The following is a 20,029-nucleotide window of genomic DNA, read 5'->3' on the forward strand; positions in this document are numbered from 1 at the left end:
AGTATGGAGCGGGGAGCTCATCTGCTCCTGATTCAATTCAATAATGAAATACTCAGAAATGTGGCTTTCAGCGTAATTATCTTTTTCTATGTCATCCATTATCGGAAAAATGCCACAAGAACATGTTAAAAACACCAAAAAACTATTTTCATCAAAGTGGGTCTTGAAGCAAATAGAAAACAAGAGAATCTTCACAACTCCAAGACATGAAAACTGAGTTATTTTAATCCCAGAGACAGTTCTGCTTAATCAAGTCAATACAAAAACACAACTGGTTAAAAGAACGTCCGACATAAACGTATCTATACATAATTTTATACTAAAGCAACTGTAGTGAAGTAAAAATGAAAAACGTAAGAAAAAGTAAAAATAAGACACACAAAAATGAACACAAATCTATCAGTCGAGGACATGATAGACGTTGAAATCTTGGTACGGATATCTGAGTATTTTAAAAGGACATTTTGAAGCATTTTATCCCACAGCTATTGGGATTTGGGAATTGGGAATTGGGAATTCTTAGAGGAAAACGAGAAAAGCATCAACTTTTTACAGAGAAGAATAACCAGTCATTACTGAATCCTACCGTATTGGTGTCTTCCATATAAACTATGTCTCATTAGCTCTTGGGTGGTGAATGAAATCCATCAGGTACACTGACAGGTCCAGAGAAGATACCATGGGCCTCTTATGGGTTTACGGTCAGATCCTGAACACGCCACAGTGCAGCAAGAGCCAAACCATAGATAAGATCAACTATCAGCGTGAGATGATGAATTATGAGGCATTCAAGTTCAGAAGACACAGAGATATGGCACAGAGGAACCATCATTCCTCTGTGGTTCCACTAAATCACACATTTCTCATCACCGTCAAACAAAGACCGCTGGAATATGTGAGTGCAGTTAATGAGCTGCCTGGCTTGTTTGCAGCAGAACTGCTGTGTAAAAGTTAATCGCACCGTGGTCATCGGCAGAGTGATTTAGAAGGTGATTAGAAAGTTCCACTTGAATGGTCTTAATAACAACAAAAAGGTTTTTTCATGGAAGAACTCTCAACTTTCTCTGTAATGAGGCCATATTTCCTTTGTGTCGTCTTCACAAAGTTTAACGCCGCAATTAAACCAAGATAATTGGGCAAAAGAAAAACGTGAAAAAGCAGTTAAAAATAATCAGGCATCTAAATATAGTCCAACACCAAAAAAACAAAAGCTCAATGTGAGCCCAAGGACTGGTGGTCAATTATGAAGCTATCCCTGTTTGGAGGGACAATCAAGGGCTTTTTATACCTAATGTAGACTTTCCCGAATCAAATCTAAGATGACATGAGTCGAGCATTGGCTTTTAGGTCATTGGAACACTGACTCAGACCGACTTGAACCAATCACTTCTGACTGATGTCGTCTGGCTCCAGCATGGCGGCGTTCATTGCTTGAAAAAATGGCGACTGAACGGACTTACTTTGATTGGAGCTGGATTTAGTCCATTTGTTCTAAGATGATTTGACAAACGGTACACAAACGTTTACAGACGATTCAGAAAAACAGAGGTTAACAACGATAATGTTAGTTTGTTATAGTCGGGGGTTCACATCCCTTAGATCAAGACCCCCAACCCCTCTACCCGCCCAAAGTCCTCTAAGCTGCTTTGAACCTAAGGGTTTGCGACATGATGTGTCAATGTGAGGAAACAATCCCGGATAAGGGTCTGCAGAGCTACACTTTCCCTCGTGATGTCCTTGACGCTGTTTAATGGAAGCATGATGCATGAGTGTATCCCGTGTGCTATTGAGTAAAAAACAAGCCTCCACAATGAATCATTCCGTTTATCAGGCCGCACTAAAATTGCCTGAATAATGGAAATCCATCACTTATTCCCCTGTGACCGCTGGATCTCCTTGAACAGTACTCGCTCATCTCAACCCTGCAACGGCGCCATGAAAGCGTCCACTGCTCTGACACGACTTCCTGCTGCTGCTCAGCGCGGACTCCCCCCGTGGATCATCGCAGCTCTAACTCTTCCTCCTGCTGCGATAATCTCCCTTAAACCATCTGCACTGGCCCTGATAGCGGCTGCGCTCCTCCTTAGCGTGCAAATCAAACCCAGCTGTGGCGCACAGCGGCGGGACGGTAGCCGGAGACGGCTCTGCTCCTTAACCACCACCGTTGGGTTCACCAGTTTCCCCGAGTCTGAGTCGATCTGATGTTTGACCTCTCTGCAGAACGGGTCATCAGGAATGGAACCAGCAGAGGGAACGGTCACACATGCAGACACGGTCACTGCACGTCCTTTAGCTAATTTAATGGATTCGGTTGTTTCAGGATGACTGTATTTCTTTAATTAAGACGATCCTCTCAAATGTGATAAACATCTTTGAAACGTCGCTGAAGCATCAAGAAGTTGTTGTAGCTGAAACGCACCGATCCCCACAGGACTTCTTCAGAGACGCTTGTACCTGTATGCTCAGTTAAACCCAGATGGAGGCTTTTCTTCTATTTTTACCCATCATGAAACCTGTTTGCTTCCATCCTTCCTCTACTGCTAACGAGGTGCAACAAGCTCCAACACTTCAACAACCGCAAGAAGGAGACAGGCCTTCAAGGTCAGAGAAACTCCTACTGGAATAAATCTTTATTAGTCAGTTAATTAATCAATCAGTGCTTTATTGGGGAAAGTGACAGGGTGGGTCATTGTGGAACTTTTAGGGGACAGACAACAACTATGCCATTCAAATTAACTTTATTTGAACAGGCTTAATAGAAAGCGTGTAATTGAAATATCTGCATGAAGTCAAGCTGTGAAGAGTGCAGCCTCAGCATAAAACCCTTCTAAGCTTGTACGCTGCATTGATTTTCCATCACTTCCCTCATACTGGGAGAACCATGCATCAGCCATTAAACCGGACTGGCTGCCCAGCGGAGGAGAATGGACCCGCCGCCACCCGGCGAGCAGCTGTGACAAAGACGCAGCAGGAAAATCCAAGAAGAGAAAACTTTGTCGAGGACAATCAAGGACAGAAAGTTGAACTGAGGTCATTGAAGTTTCTGATCAAAACCCAGAAAGACCCGACAATTTTAGAGGGGCTTAATCTTTTCGATCAAAGGCCCACCCTGCACCCTGTCCTCCGTTACGTAACGGCTCCTGCTGACTCCCTCTCAGAGCCAGGAAGTCGGCACAAATCCAGGACACGGATGGAGCTTCCACTCCAGAGAAGAACACACGCGTCAACAGTAAAGTCATCAAATGATTCTGTCTGGAGCTTTCAGGACTCGCAACGAGGAACCCGGATATCTGAGGATACGATGTGAAAACGCAGAAGTGGTGACAGAAGTGTTTATCCTGCAGTCGTTCAGGTTGAAACTCCAACATGGCTTTGCCTTAAAAAGAAGTTTTGAAATGGTAGAACTTTTATTTGTGCTTTAAGTGTGTCTGTGCAGATTCACCAGAAAAACTCTAAATACAAACATAAACATTGGTTGCTTTTCATTTTTAGTCCCTTCTCTCTCAGCATTTCATTTGTAGTGAAGGTTTACCACGTCTTTTTGACCAACAGATGGCACTAGTCTTCAACTCGGCTAAATCAACTACAACAAAAGCAAATAATTATAGATTATTAAAAAAAATCTTTACCCTGGTTAAATTCAAACATCCCACCAGCTTTAGTTTGAGTTATTCCAACAGTTGTCCAACAATTGCCTAAAAACACCAACAAAAAATATAATTTATAATAACCTTGGGTGCAAAGCCTCATTGTTACGATGGTGTTGGGCAACTGTGGAGAGGAAAACTTCCTCCTGCTAAAATGGTAAATGGCGTATACTGATGCAGCACTTTTCTACCTTACTTTAAGGCCCAAAGCGCTTTACAGTTTCAGACCCACGGCAGCTCCATAGTCTAACACTGGCACCAAACCTTAACCACCAGGAGCAATGTGGGATTCAGCGTCTTCTTTTCATGAATCAGGACGCTTTGACACATGGGCAGGCAAGCCCGGACCCAAACCTGCGGTCCTAAAAGCTCCTAAAAATGTAACGATCTACTCCTTCAGAGTAGGAGGCTGCTGTGGAGAAAGTAGCAAAGCAGTAGATTAGGGGGATTTATGACTTCACTTCTGCTTCACTGTTGACTACTATGGTAGGGTTAGTAAACAGGTTTTAACAAAGCTTACAAATGAGTGTCAACTCCAACACAAACAAGTCAACCAGCAGGGCAGCTAGCGGTTTCTGTTTTCTGTAAAGTGCAGTCATGTTTACTGGGACAGATGTTCTCATTCCTAAAAATACACCACAATCTGTGGTCCACCGCCAACGAAGCACCCAGACTGCTGCAGATGCTCTAACGGGAGAACACCTGCCAAGACGGTAGAGAGATTCACACATGGATGGTCCAACACACAGTAAAGCTGTGGCAGCTTAGCTGGTTCTGGTGAGAAAATGGAATGAAGCCATAATGGCAAAGTTTCTGAAAACTGATGATAGAGAAAAAACAGCCAAATATCTCTAGTGTCGCATAAAAATAAAGGCTGTAACTCCTGTCCTGCATTTTTTTGGACCTGCAAGGACCAGTTCTTGTAATTTGTGTGCTGGGAAAGCTCATGGGGACAGCTAGGTCCAGTCCCAGTATCCAGGGACCGGCTGGGTCGATACCACTCTGTCTGAATCCCGCCTGTCACCCACGCAGGGATTAAGGCTCTTCAGACCAGCGCCATAATCAGGCTGCTTTCTCATCTCTTGTCAGGGACTAAACCCTAAATATGTAGTGGCTGCCTGTTGCATCAGCCCATCTGACTGCTGTGGAAGCAGCAGGCGGCCTGCCTCCCACAGAGTGACCCGGCCCGGCCCGCTCACAGCTCCACTCACATCAGATGGCTTCTGCAAACAGGTTCTCACTGAAAATGGGACGATTCTTTATCTGTGTGGTCTTTTTGAATAAAGGAGACTGTAGATGACATGTAAAAACATTTACACATTGAATGTAATTAGAGAGAGAACATAAACCACTAAACTGTTGATGCTGAACTGTAGGAGTTTATTCTTTAATATTTATCGACTAACAAAGATAAATCTGTAGATTTATTTTATACGGGCATTTAAAGGTCTAAGCATCTTCCTCAATTGTTTGTTTTAACCATTATTTAGTCAATCCGTCTGTTAAAAAGTCACTATTGTATTATGTGTGTTGGTAGATTGGCACCCCCTTGTGTAACGACTACTGCGCTGCAGGAAAACATGACAAATGTTTCCAATCAGGAAAGACAGAGTGCATTATTGACCCCAGTAGGGGAAGAAAGTGCAGTTTTTTTCAGCTCTAAAGTTGGCTGCTGACTCAGTGAGTTTTTGGTTTGTTTTCCCCTGAATCTCCCATTGACCACCAGGACAACCTTGTAATGGAGGTCAATGGGAGTAGGTCCCATTTTTGTCTTGTGCTGTTCACTTTGCTTCTTTAAAAAGTATAGTTTTTACTTTTCTCAAGCTTTTTCCAAAATTCTTTTTGTAAATACTGAACTGAAACTGTGGGTTTCCTTATCCCAAACAAGCCGAGTTGGAGCCAAAGGTCTAAAGATTTTTAGGTTTCCTCAGTCTGAAACCTTCGTCACATGCACCCATTTGGACGGTTGACCCGTACGACGGGTGCATGTGACCTTTGGATTGTCTGGACGGAGCACAGGTGTGTCTGCAGTTCCCTTAAGGCTCAAGAGACGCCATGAAAATGTTGTACGTGTGATAAGTGTATCATGAAGTATTCATCAAGTTATTAAAAGGTACACACACTTATGACGTACGGGTGACACACAGTGTCCTTTGGGAACACTCTAGTAAGGTGTGAGTACTGGGTACTTAATGACGGCACTCGAATGCTACACGTACACAGTGTGCACGTGAAATGCATGTGTCCGTAGGATGACTGTAAGACGTCCACACAAACTATACTCTGACTGTCTAATTTCCTCATTTCTAACAGCGAGGAGCACGCACGGATCACGTGAACAGTACTAACACGCGTTGGAAAAAGGAAAAACCTGTACGACACGCCTGCAGCTAACCTACTCCCCCCTTACGTGTTTGTCCAAGTGTTCACTGCAACCTGTCGCCCGCAGCACGCCTGTAGGAAAAATGTTCATGGATATTTTCTCTCCAGGGATTCACTGAGCGCCGGACGGCCTTGATATTTCATGGAGTCACCTGTGTGACCCCAACAGGTCTGACCAAGGGGCTCAAACCTATACTTTACAGAAAACAACAGGACTGCTTCAAGGATCCACGGTTGAAGTCTCTGACAAGATAGAAATGACCATTTCCATAAAAACCGATTGTTGCGTCTGTCGTCTGCGGTTCAGGAGGAAACCTGGCCGCGACTCCCTTGAAAAGAGGTTTTTAATCTGAATTGGACTTTCCTGGTAACATTAATTTCCTATTAACATAAAATAAAAGGACGATTGTGTCAAATGGGGCTATAGGTGAACCCCATCTTTCCTTCTGTTGTCATGGTTCCAGCTCAGGGATTTCATTGTAATTCTTCACATCATTTTGGTTAAATTAAAGTGAAGACGGCAAACGAACAAAACAAGGAGGGCTGGATCTTCTTCTTCCCAGTGGAGCTCTCAGTGGCGGTTCTACCCTGAATTACTCCCCGGGCGAGGCCCTCCTCTAGCGCCCCCCCCCCATAGAGTCACTTTGTCCATTTATTGTAACTGAAAATACAGTTAGGAAATATTTAATAAACACAAACAATCTGAAATAAATATTATAAACTACAAATCACACTAATAATACACTAGAATAAATGTAACTGCAGCACTAAGAACAGAAAACACTAACTAAAACCTAACCTTTGTGGCCTTCCTGATGCAAGCTTGTCAATAACGTCATCATATTAAATCTGCTCCCCCCCTGAGTGATTGATACTAACAACAGCAGGTTAGTGAGTTGCTCCTGAGACATTGGTGATCTCAGGTATGACTTGATCAACTGGAGTTTTGAAAAGCTAGCAGCAGCAGCAGCAGCAGCAGCAGCAGCAGCAGCAGCAGCAGCAGCAGCAGCAGCAGCAGCAGCAGCATGCTACCATCACAGCTTATTTAACATTATGAACTAATATACAACAATAAAACACAACAAAAACTTTGTGTTACAGCAGAGCAGACAGACACACTAATCATAACTAATGTTACAAGTTAAGGCAGAGCAAACATTTAAGAATAAATATCTTAAAAATTACGTTATTTGCAATATTTGGGCCTACTTCAGTTTTGGTCATGATAGACCAAACAAGAGATTTTTCCTCTGCAACGTTGTTGTTGTTGTAGGGCAGGTAGCATTCGAATTTAGAAAACGTGCATCTAGCTATGCGATAATAACCTTTTCTTTGTCTGTTTTCTCCTCTTCTTCTCTTTTCTTTCTAAATCGGGCTCCAGCTTTGACCTTTTTTCTCCATATTTCAGATGTTTTTGCATTTAGCATAAATGTCCTGACATAGGTATCAAGTCTGTCGACTAAACCAACTGTCATCTAAGTGAAGAATTTTTTTTGTTTTCCCATTTTTTATTTGAAATAACCAAAAAAGCATGATTTATTTATACTTTTTTTATACCCGCAGCCCCCCCCCCCCCCTCCCGTTCGTCAAACATTTCCAGCAGGAGCGCGTGCAGCTGCACCCAGGGGCGCCAATTCGCTACATGGCGGCGCAATTTTTATTTTTATTTTTTCATCAAGCACTGAGCCGCGGCCCGCGACCGTTGCCCCCCTCCTGGAAGAAGATCCAGCCAGATTTGCGCATGCGTTTTGTGCTCCGTGCTCACCTCAGCCTGCACCCTTCACCCCGCGCCCCCTCCCTTCTCCTTCTCACACACATTTGCGTCTACTTCTCAAAGACAGGAGGGAGCGCAGCTGCGGGGCGGGGGCGCCGCCAGGTTTCAGGCTGTTACAAACTCTGTGATATAAGTAAACCAATAGTGATGGATAAAGTATTTTACAAGAGCTGAACCGCTGGCGCCGCCCCTCCGTCATTTTTCCGCCCCGGGCGATCGCCCGTATGGCCCGTGCCTAAAACCGCTACTGGGAGCTCTGCTTTGAGATAGGAGCACCGTAAAAGCTCATCTAAAATTTATGACAAGGACTTCTTTCCAACCTTGTTGACTAAGATGAAGTGCATCGTTTTTGTAACACAAAGGTAAGAGCAGGGCTCATTTCCCCTCTGCGTATAGATGCTTTGAGCCCTCCACATGTCATTTGATCGTGTTTGTGCCACTTTCGCACGTTCTGAACATCCGTCTCCTGCTTATTCATAAATCACTCAGCAGCGTCACTCGGCTGAGGAGGGATTTAGAGAACGCGGCTGGAAAAAGATCCTTTTCAGAAAGATAAAGGTCAGGACAATATATCATAAAAGTTTATCTTTCCAGCTGACGTTCCTGTAAATTACTTAAAGTTTGAATCTTGGGAGAACATGGGGGGGGGGGGGGGTCTGAGGGCCAAATGTTGCAGCTTCACTCAATTCTTTAAAGATGGGGGGGGGGGGGGGGGGGGGGATCGGCCTTTTAAAGGTTCAAGCCGTAAGTGTAAGCAGTTAACTATTTCAAATGACTGTTCTGGTTTTTGGGGGCGGAGCTTCTAAACAGATCCTCGTGGCAGGTGAGATTTAGTGTTACATGTTCATGTCAAAGATCCACTCCAATGAAAATGGTGTTTCTAACATGTTCTTGTGGCATTTTCTGATGATGGAGGACTTGTATCGCATTTTTCTGAGTATAAGTCGAGGTTTTTGCATAGTTTGACCATGGGAGTGACTTATCTGTGATTTCTTTTTTTAGACAAAAATAGGCTCATATATACAGTGTTTTCTGACCAACAACTGGTTGCCCTTTAGCAGTTGTTACCCAGTAACACTGTAGGTATGTGTACCATTATTTACTACCGACAGCAACACAGAAGAATACAAACATGGAGGAGAATCTGGTCGTCCTCCTCCTGATGACTCCTCCTTTATGACATTTTTCTTATTATTTTTTTTGAATCCTCAAACTAATGCGGGACAGGAAGTCATCAAACTGGGTCACAGGGAGATGGAGGTACGGCTAAAAGCGCCGTCATTCAGACTGAATGATCTCACGAACCCAGACATGGACGCCTGATTACCGCTGCTTCTGTAGAACTCTTCAAAATAAAACTGACCTCTCAGCTTCCTCCAAGTCGTCCGTGTATTGTAAATAAGACATATAGTCAATGCTTCCATGTAGTGATGAGGCTAAAATCATGACGACAGCTCCTCCCACACACGACGGGAGTGTCTAGTGTATGAACACATTTTTAGACGGGCATTGAACATAGTTTGACCGCCGTCAAAAGAGACAGCGGACATGAATTTGACGTGTTAATGGCATTCGGTGTGAAAAGGTTTGGCAAATTTGTTTAGAAGCATTTTACTTTTGTACCCAAAGTGAGACTTATAGTCCAGAGCGACTTATACTACGGAAAAAACAGAATTAAGAAAATTAAGCTTACAATTGCATTTCTGAGAGTTTCTTTATTCTGATGGTTGTGAATCAGGAGCAGAAGAAAATATATCGTATTTGTGACGTAGAAAATACATTGGGCGTGGCCACAAGCTCCCAGCTCCGCCCCATTCTGATGTATCCACCTGGAGACAAACAGATCCATGAACGCCTTTGTGTTCCTGGTCTGAGCTGGAATCTGGATCTAAACTGGACTAATGTGGTCATCCCTTTGTTTAAATGCCGTCTTAATATTTTTCCTCATGAACTCCTGCCGCTCTGCAGAAACTACGTCCCAGAAAAAAAACAGGTTTTAGGATTTTAGCTAAAAACTGCATAGTCATAACCGAAGGGCAACGGGGAACACTATGACAGTGGTGAACCTTTAAAGACCAAGGTCAGGAAATGTTTGGACGGTCTTTAATTAAAATGAAGCTGAAGGTTTTTCTCGGCCGGTGGAGGTTTTTTTTTTAGCTAATTGCTTTTAGCAGAAAAAGGGGCGCAGAGCCGAAAGGCTCCGAACTGAGCTGTGAAATCGGGACATACATCACTGTCGCTGTTCAAAGTTAAAACTCGGCTCGTTCCAAGGACAAAAGCCTTTTCCCGTCAGACGCTCAGGCTTAAGCAGACTCTCCTCCTTATGCCGATGGAAACTTTCTATTCAGCACAGGTTGGTGTCAGCGTCCAGGGGTCACACGTTCCTTCCAAAACTGATTTAAGCCTTAGACACGTCACCTGTACGGGGGTTGACCCACACAGGTGACACATGTTCTGGGGTTGTGCGGGTCGCACAGAGGAGCGGCTGCATCTTAAGGGCAGCACAGGTGTGTCTCAGTTCCCTTGAGGCTCACCTGAAGGGATGCAGATGGAAATGAGCTCTGAGAGCTGCAGACTGGTACGGAGCATCTTCCCTTCGGTTAATGCTCATGACATGGTCCGTGTCAAACAAACTAAATGAAATGAAATAAATCAAAAATGTGTTTGCAACTATGTTTCTTAATCCAGACTTTACAGAACCGCAGAAAGTCCAAATCCAGGCGTTTAGGAGATGAAAACTTTTTGCAGTCATTTACATCCATATCCAAACAAAGACACTATTTCTGTCAGAGAATTCTGGAGAAGCTGATTTAAAAACTGCCCTGATGAAGGAAGTGTTTTAGGACTTTCTGTTTGATGGTGACTTCACTTTGAAAGGAGGTGTAATAAATAAAGGTTTGGAATCAAGAATCAAAACGGCGAAATTTCCCATCAAGAACTAAAGGTGAAGGCATCAACCACGAAAGACCCACTCTAATGAAAATTGTGTTTTTGGTGGTATTAAGATGTTCTTATAGCATTTTTCTGATGAGGGAGGACACATATAAAAAATTTAAAATTGCATATCTCAGTATTTATTTATTCAAATCGCAGTGAATCAGGAGCTGATGAAAAAATACAGTTGGAAAAAGATTGTATTTGTGACCTAAATATGCTAGACAGGCTGGATGCTCCCTGCTCAGAGCAACAGGAAAGGGGAACAGGGGGGTGGGGGTTGCTTCATACCAACAGTCCCGCCCACAACACAGAGGGGGATTTCTAATGAACTCCTGCCGCTCTGCAGAAACTACGTCCTAGACAACGACACAGGTTTCGATGATTAAAATACCACTTTGAAGACCTCGTGTCTGGAAAAGCAAAGCGCCGCCGTGAGGTTTCTCACCCCCACCCCCCCGCTCACGGCTGCATCAGACGCGTGGTCCGATCAGCCGGAGCACCGAGCAGGTCGGGCAGAACTTTGTGCGACGGCTGTTTGAAATGAAGATCTCACCAGAAACACTCGGTATGCGTCTGCTCTGGTCACCGGGCCCCAGCAGGCGTCCGTGTCGTTGAACTTCACGCCTCCAGCGCTGCAGGAGCGGTTTCCGCTGCACGGACACACAGGCACAGGGTTACGACCAACAAAGGAGCAGTGAGGACACGAATGATTCCTGGTGAATTTGGTTCAGTAAAAGCCTGGATTGTTTCGCTCGTTGCAGAAATCCCGTTTGAATGAAGGAGTCACACCATGACTGCCTCCCTCCCCGCCTGACGGGCAGGAACGATTATGGAATATATAGGTTTTTCTGAGGAATTCAGACGCGAGCAGCTGTTTGAGGGGAGGGGGGACGTTTCAGACAGACGAGGAAGAGTGCGTGAACTGAAACTGACGACTGCAGCGGCGTAAATCTTCCCGCCTTAAACATCTGTAGCCGTGCTCGCCGTACGGTGAAGAGCGCAGGCGACGGGGAACGCCGTCTGAAGAAGCAGATGGTTTCAGAAAGGATGAGGCAACACAGTGAGTTATGTGGAGCAATTAACGCCCACTTAGACTCACCTGTCAGAAAATCCCAGGATTCCTGAGTCCATGTGACAGAGATTTACTCCAAAATAAAAGCTTTGTGTGTCGTCTACAGGCTACTTCACAAGTTGTACATTTGTATTAAATTCTTTTGGAATTTATATATAAACTAAAGGGAGAAAATGCAGGTTTGAAAGCTTCATTGTTGGATGAAAATGAAACTTCAAAGGTAAGAATGGGCCCAAAAACAAATAAAGAAAGAAAGAAATGATCAAATTTGACCATAGATGAAGGGAAAACAGCACAATAACCAAAAAGATATGTTTGTGAGAAATGCCAGCGCTCTGCAGAAACTATGTCCCAGAAAACGACACAGTTTTTGGGGGATTTTTCCTAAAAACTGCATCATCAAAATTAAAAGACCACACTTTGAAAACAGATCAGAAGACGATCAGAACTTTAAATGATTCTGTTTGTAGTTGGAAAAACTGAAATTGACCTTAAAAAAGGTACAAAAATGATGAAGACATTTGATATTCAGAGAAAAATTATTGGACGTCTTTTCCTTTAAAAAGAATATTTTCTTCCTCGTTGTCATTTTTTCCTCAACATTAAAAAGGTTATTTAGGCTCCATATTTAAAGACCCTTTTTTGTTTAAACCAATATAGACGGAATTAAAAGAAAGCAACGTTACATAGATCATTGGGAACTCTTTGAAAACACATCAGAAGATGATCAAAGTGGGACTTTGAACAACGCTTAAGGAGCAGCTTATAAACTGTAGAATAAATATACAGTGTTTTGTGATCATTAAGTTATAGAGAATGTTTCTGTTGTTAAAGTAAGCCTTAATGGCCGACGAAGTGTGCATTATCACTTTTTAACGCACGCCGTGGAAGCCTTCGCTTTCGTGAAGTGCGTTAAAAAGTCTTCATGCACACTTCGAAGGCCATTAACCCGCTTATATCATGGTCACTTATAAAATAAATAAATAGTACCGTAAATTCCGGACTACAAAGCGCACCCAATTACTAGCCGCACCCACCCATTTTCACGTGTTTAACTACTTTCATACATACACAAGCCGCGTCGGGAGTACAAGCCGCATGTTTTAGGCAACATTGTCATCCTGATAAATCACGTCCTGACTCCCAGAGTAAGTGTGATTTATTAGCACACAGTGGGTGGAGTCAGCTTTGCCTCAGGCTCATGTATTTGAGTTTATCTACATCTGCCAAACAGCATGGAACTCTATTCTGTTCACAAGTTCCTCAGTTATGGTTTTTTTTATTCATTTTTTTATTTTTTTTAACTTATTTACAATCTAGGTATCATACATAAAATTACAAACAGTAACCATATAATCAACATTACATCCCTCAGTTATGATGAGGAAATTTACATCCGCGATCCCCCATTTCCCATGAGTCTTAGGGGCTAAAGGCGGGGCCAATGCCCGGCTCGCCATACTGTTGTACATTTTTAAGAATGAGCAAGTACGGAGCAATAAAGCAGCGACGACTGAAAAGTGCGCGCCTCAGCGCGGCGCGTGGGTCAGAAGTTTCCTTCCACCACAAACACTGTTGCTCCGCGGACGCCTCGAGTAAGCCCTGGCTGCAGCCGGCAGAATGGCTCGACGCCTCTGCTCTCCGCGCGCTCCTTCCTATCTACTCCGACAGCTCTGGCCAGGGCGGCTTCAAGGAGGAGCGCTTCGTCCCCATTGCGCCGGTGAACGGAGCAAATCGTGTCTGTGCAGAGCAATCAGACTTAATACTGTACGTTTTGTGTATGAGGGGCGGATGCGTTGTTACGTGTGGGAGCCATCAGACTGCCATCAGCCCCGCAGCTCTATGTGATGAGCAGCAGGAAAACATGTCTCCAGCTCACACGGAGGCTGTGAGCTTTTCAATGCAAAACTCCGCTCAGTCCTTAGAAACCGTTAACACGACCACGTCAATTTGTGTTTCCAGTCGTGTCCCGACAAAATAAAGGCTGATGTTATTCTCACATATTTACGTGCAGCCAGCCGAGTCACTATGACTCTGAGGTAAATTCACTCCATGCGCTGTTCTCTCCGTCACGCAGCTGACCGGCTTTTCCAAACCCGATGGTGATGGTGGATTTTTTCACGCTGCTTTTAACGATTGCTTTTAACTTGAAAGCTGCATCATATTGTAGTGGCGATCACATGCACGTTGGGTCTAATGGCACCAAAGGATTCTGGGATGCGGCCGGGCATGCGTGTTTCGTTTGGTTGAACCATGACTGAAGTGTCTAAGACCTGAAGTCAACTCCATGCTGTTTGGCTGCTTAGAGGTGTGTTGAAAAACAAATGACTTGTGCTTGGTGTTAGATAGAGAATACAAACCATTCACTGTGTCCGAAAATGCGTACATGGCGGCCGCCAATTAAAACCATAAATTAGCCGCGTCACTGAATAAGCCGCACGGCTGTAAGCGCAGGAAAAAAGTAGCGGCTTATAGTCCGGAAATTACGGTAACCTGTTTTTAGTCCTTAATTCTTGTTTTTTCCAATGTGGATCGCTATATCACAAAAAGTGGACTACTTGTTACGTGGTGCACGTAACAAATAGTCCGCGTTGCGCCGCACCACCGCTGCAGTAAAGACTCAGCGATATAAAGTGATATATATAAATGCTGATCATCCCGATGGGTTGAATAAAGCATCAGTTCAGAGAGAAAGTTCTCCTCTTACAGCTTGTTTTTGTCCAAATGATGCAGATAAAGGTTTTTTTAAAGAAGCCGGCGCAGTGATACCAAACATTTAAGCTAGGTGCCCGAACTTCTTTTATCACCGTGCGATTATCCTGTGGTATATCACTTTTTAACGCACACCCAGCAGCCAATCAGAATTGAGATTTCACCTGGACCATGGTATAATGATGGTTTAATAAAAGTCTACTTTAAAATGTAATAAATTAATTTTTCAATAAAAAAACCGACTTGATACTCTATGACCTTCATTCTTATTTACTATTAAAAAAAAATCTAATTTAAAAACGATACAGCACAATAAAAGTTGTGACAGGTTTGTTAAAAGTTTAAAACCGCCTGGACCTTTAGGTTTAAATCTTTAACCATCAGAACTCATCAAAAGACGACCAGGAGCGTTTCTGCCATCAAGCTTCTCCTGGGATCAACCAGAGAGTCCACAGGAAAACAAACAGACCTGCAATAAAAGCCCGTCTGGCAGCAGGTCGACGGCGCCGAAGGTCCAGGGAGGCGACCGGGCCTGAAGGCCTCTGTCAGCACAGCTTTATTGTTTTGACCAAACGCCATATGAGCAGAGAACGAGCACGGAATACCAGAACCGGCCTGAAGTTCCCACCAGAACACCCGTAACCACAGCGAGCAGCGCAGCCAAGAGGAGAGGAGGCGTTCTCACCAGGCAACCTCCATCAGGGAGATGGGCACGGCGGCGGCGTAGATGGCCAGATCCCCGTACAGGTACACGATGATGCAGATGTAGAACATGTTGACGCCAACTGAAAGACAAAATGATTAAGCCATGAAGGATTCTGGGTTCTGAAGGAAGATAAGATCAATGGGTGACAAACAAACACATTTTTCATTTTTGCAGCCGTCCAAACACTTCAGCGTGATTTATCGCTGACAGGCCTGAATGTCAAACCTCGCCGTCTGTTATTGAAATGCACGCCCACGCATATCCCCCATTACATCCCAACATTTGGTTTGCAAACCTCTTTGTTTTACCGAAGAACATTAATGACATTAATTAAAAACACAAATGGCTCAGCTGGAGAAAGTCTGAGTGGCCGACCCGGATGGAGAGCGTTCTCCAGCGGACAACGGTGCGTGCCGCACATCAATCATCCTCCCGGATCCTCAGACCCAAGTTTTAACCATCCAGGCCGACCACTCCGCTAATTTATCACAGGGAAAGAAATTAGAGCCCAGGCTCCATTAAAAAGCGATAAAAGCTGACAGATTTGTGGCTCCACGGACCACGCCGTTTCCTGAAGGGCTGAGGGTGGCGCCAACGCAGCGACATCACCATAAGGAAGGCGATTATCAACCTTTCATTCAGCAATCAGAGGGGACTGCTGGGAAAAACCAATGTTTGCAGATAATTCACTCCTCAGGAAGCTACTTCTTCGTCTCTTTTCCCTCATTCAAGCGCAGACAAAAGGCATGAATAACTCAGCTGCAGATAAAGACATCCTGTTCTCTGTGCAGCTGTCAGTTAGCGGCAGGTATCTTCATGGCCACGAGGCAGCAGGCCGTCACGGCGCTGTAACTAATATCCCAATCACCCGGAGCCACGGGCAAAAACGCTGCAGAATGGGTTTCCGTGCTGCAGCGCAGCGTTTCACCGAGAACCCATTTCCTCCAACCGACCTGACAGCCGACACGACAGCGAGCGCTTCTACTCTTTCAGAGCTCGGGAGCCAAGAGACCAGTCAGAACCGCTACAGAAACGGACCAAAAACTGAAGTTCCCTGAAAATCCCTGAGGTGGGTTCAAGTCATGGAAACAAGATACCGCAATAAAGCAATGTTCCACTTTTCCCAGTCACCCTGACCTCATCGTGGTGTGACCACTTAAACTGATGGTTTAGGTACATCTCTGCACCAGTGTTCCCATTACAGCAGTATTCCAGTTCTGCCGTGTGGCGTTCTCAGGATGTTCTTGAACATAACCCAGCATGTGTGGCGCCTAAACGTGGCTTTTTGAACACGCTTTTGTTCACACTGTTCTGTCGCTACGCGATACTAGCGCATGTACTCAGTTGGAAAAGGGCGTGGTGTAAAATGTCAAAGCAGTGCAAATCTGGTGAATCTGGTTTTTCTTTCACATCTCTATTCTGATAAAAGAAATGTCATACAATTCCTAACCCAAATAATAAAGGCCCTATCTTCTTCTTCCTCTTTCGGCTTCTCCCATCAGGGGTCGCCACAGCGAACAAGTCGCATGGTAAACTTGGCAATGTTTTTTTTACGCCGGATGCCCTTCCTGACGCAACCTTCTCAAACCGGGCTTGGAACCGGCACGGAGGTGGAGAAGGGAACAGGGAGCAGCCCGGAATCGAACCCTGGTTGCACGGACGGAAGGCGCCGCAAACCAGCACGAGCTAAACCGGTTCCCCCAAATAATAAAGGCCCTATAACATGCAGAATCAATTTAGTGTAATGTAATGTTCACTCCTCACTAGAAACGATCTAAAAGTGGTATTTGGATCCATTAACGCATTTCTGAGTATTCCTCTGAAAGCCTGCTCTCTGAGCACCAGCCCCTCCCAATCCAAAAAACCTATGAAGTGATATTTATGGCCCCACGTTGCAAACAAATCCTTCTAAGTCCTTCAAGGACTTTTTCTCTTGCTTTGAAAAAAATATAATTTTGCGTTTGCAACACAAATGTTTTCACATGCGTTGTGACTCATATCTCACCTTTTTCCCATCTTTGATTTTGCGTTCATAAGTTTCCGTTTAGCTTGACAAATCTGCCATCTAACAGCTGCTGATTGGTCCAGATTCCAACCAATCAGGTGCCTCTGTCTCGTATTGACATTGCTTGGAGGCAGACACGGACTTTGGACTTCGTATCGGTTCTGTTCCACCGGGATTCTGCATTTTTTAACCATTCTGGCCCGTTTCTGTCAGAGTAAAACCCAGAAGGAGCAGCAAAGCCACAAAAATAAAACTGAGTTTTGTTGAAAATGTCCACAGCAGAAAAAAAACGGCGGATCTCTGATTCCATCCAGCAATTTATTACGATTAAGACTTGTGTCTCTATCGATCTGTATTTGTATTGTTTTATTTTTATCAATAAATGTTTAAATATGAAGAGAAAATAGCATGTTGTAATGAGAATTTTGTACTTTTACTTTGGACAAAAATCACACCAGTTTTTAAGATTAAGATAAAAACCGAGCGGGTTCTTACATTGTGACATCACAAAGTGAAGAACCGCCCCTTCCAGGAAGTGTCTGCACTCCCAGCTCCGCCCCCAGGCTAACAGACACACCCACTCAGAGGACCTAGCGGTGATCGCCCGTCTTTTATATGAACAATATGCACATCCGTCTTTGCAAAAGTTCAGTTGTTTGTTTTCGTGGGCGAAACGCAGACACTGATGAGGCCGATGCTAGGATGACGTCATGAAATGGGCGGCACCCACAAGGAGCAAAAGGCGGAGCCTCAGAGATCAAGTAGTCTTACTTAAGGGTAGGAAAATGAGCTGCGAAAATAACTCTTAATTTATAAAAAATGTGTTCTTTAGGGTAACATATGATCATCTACATGGATATGGTTTACTATAAAAGGCTTTTCACTTCTGTGAATGAAAAAGAACGACACCTATCCATCACTACCAACGAAAAGTCCCCGATTGGTCAAAAATCACTTTCAGCACTCGTTCAATGTCCTCACATTTTCTACACAGAGCCTGAAAACCGACTTAAGAATCATAAAAACTTGCCTAAAACAACAGTTTTGAGCATGAAAACCCATAATGTGCATTTACATAAACTTATTTTTGGAAGAGGCTCCTTGAACGCCTCCATCAGAAAACATCGTCCCAGATTTCACCTCATTCTATCCATCATGGGATAAGGCTGGCATGTCCAAAGCCCGGCCTGTAGGCTAAATGCAGCGGCGTTTAGACTCGTGTCAAATGTTAAACTGTTTTTAAACCTGCGGTTACTCAAAAGCTCTATTATCTCCACTCATGTCTCTAAACTTAAGTGAAAGTCTGATGAAGTAAAATTAGCGGCAACTAGGGAGACGAAAAGGCCATTAATGAACCAAACATTTAAATAAAGTTATCCACAGTAAGGATATTTGTTTTTTTAAGGCAAATTCCCTCCTTTCTGCAGTTTCCTGAAGATCAAATTGACTCCTTCAGTGGAGAAATAAAAGTCAAACAGAACCCGGTTCAGTTTCGGGGAAGGAGTTAAGCTGCTGTGAAGAACTGCTGTGCGGGGATTGCTCTTGGAATATCGATCCACACATTGATCCCGCTCCAGCATTATAACACGCCACTGACACTGAAGCGCCGGTTTACAAGGTTGTGGATAACAGAACATTATGGAGACACAAGCTGGAGAAAACCCTACTTTCATCAAGTCTGACATTTAAGCAAAAGTCGCTGAAGCGTGGTCAAAAAAAAGCTCCAATTCGGGTTCTGATTAGACGGAAGGAAGGCGGCGCAACGCTGGAGCGAATTAGTATTGGCGACCACGCTCCTGAAGGACGGCACGTGTTGACAAATCAATCCCGCTGTTTGCTCAGCCTCCATGTTCCTCGCCGCATCATATCGCCGCGGTGAGATCGCCTGAGACAAGATGCTGATGCAAGGACAGTTCTCTGTTAGCGGCTGCCTCTCTGACTTTAGCCAAAGTCGTCCTTTAATCAACTTTCAACGCGTCGACGTGAAGGTTGCAGCTACGCGTTCTGCGGCGGTGCAGATAAACCCGCCCCCATCAACATTCCTGTCAGTGGCTGCAGGTCAGGCTGATGCCAAACCTGTGGCCTTCTTCCAAGCCTGCGTACAGCTGCTGCCACGTCAATTTCAGCTGAAGACGTCCTCAGAGAGCGCCGCTCCAGCAGCAGGACGGGCGCCTTTTAATTACATGAAAAGGACAAAGGAGCGGCGCTCAATCACTTCAGCGTTCTATTATCTGTGGAGAATGGGGCGGCGGGGGACGACATGTACATCTAACATGAAATCGTGTCCTTTTTTATGCATTCCTGCATGTTAATCAAACACCCAGAGGATGCATCTGTCAGTCCAGCCTCGGCCTCCGTCTTCCCTCCTAGGACAATAAAGTTTTTAAACTCCTTTATTGCCATTAATTTAGAGCGAGTTGTCACTTTTAATTTAATCAAACAATTGAATATCTTGAGACAGGGTCACATAATGACTATGAGAAAAAGGAAAAAACCATTAGCCCTCCCCGTGTTTATATGTGAGGGGAGTAACACGCGTTTGAAGTGTGATGAACATGTTATCCACTGAAAATAATGGATGTGGTCTTTTCATGATCTTCACATGTTTATTCATGCTGTGGACTGTTTACACTGCAGTCCCGCCCCAACGTTATTAAACGGGGTCGGTGAGACTGAAACCACTTTTTGTGTCTTTCTTTCTTGGGTACCCACACATATTTTTTACTGTTATAGCAGTTTATTTCTGGGGGGGGAGTTTGGTTTGGATTAATGGGCCGAGGCCGATACGGACATG

At 44.3% G+C, this 20,029-nt stretch overlaps 1 protein-coding gene across 3 annotated transcripts in view; it reads right to left on the reverse strand.

Moving 5' to 3' along the window:
- The window catches only part of slc38a12 (solute carrier family 38 member 12), a 48,495-nt gene that overhangs the window by 21,818 nt on the left and 6,648 nt on the right, over positions 1-20,029 (reverse strand). For all 3 annotated transcript variants that reach the window (XM_004071131.5, XM_020705016.3, XM_078951949.1), the window contains 2 exons: positions 15,210-15,309; positions 11,294-11,390 (listed from right to left, as the gene is read on the reverse strand). In XM_004071131.5, the coding sequence (XP_004071179.1) occupies positions 11,294-11,390; positions 15,210-15,309 (197 nt within the window). The remainder of the gene's footprint in view (positions 1-11,293; positions 11,391-15,209; positions 15,310-20,029) is intronic.

This window comes from Oryzias latipes, chromosome 8 (assembly GCF_053564925.1).
Source record: "Oryzias latipes strain Hd-rR chromosome 8, Olatipes_Hd-rR_3.1".
Lineage (NCBI taxonomy): Eukaryota > Metazoa > Chordata > Actinopteri > Beloniformes > Adrianichthyidae > Oryzias > Oryzias latipes.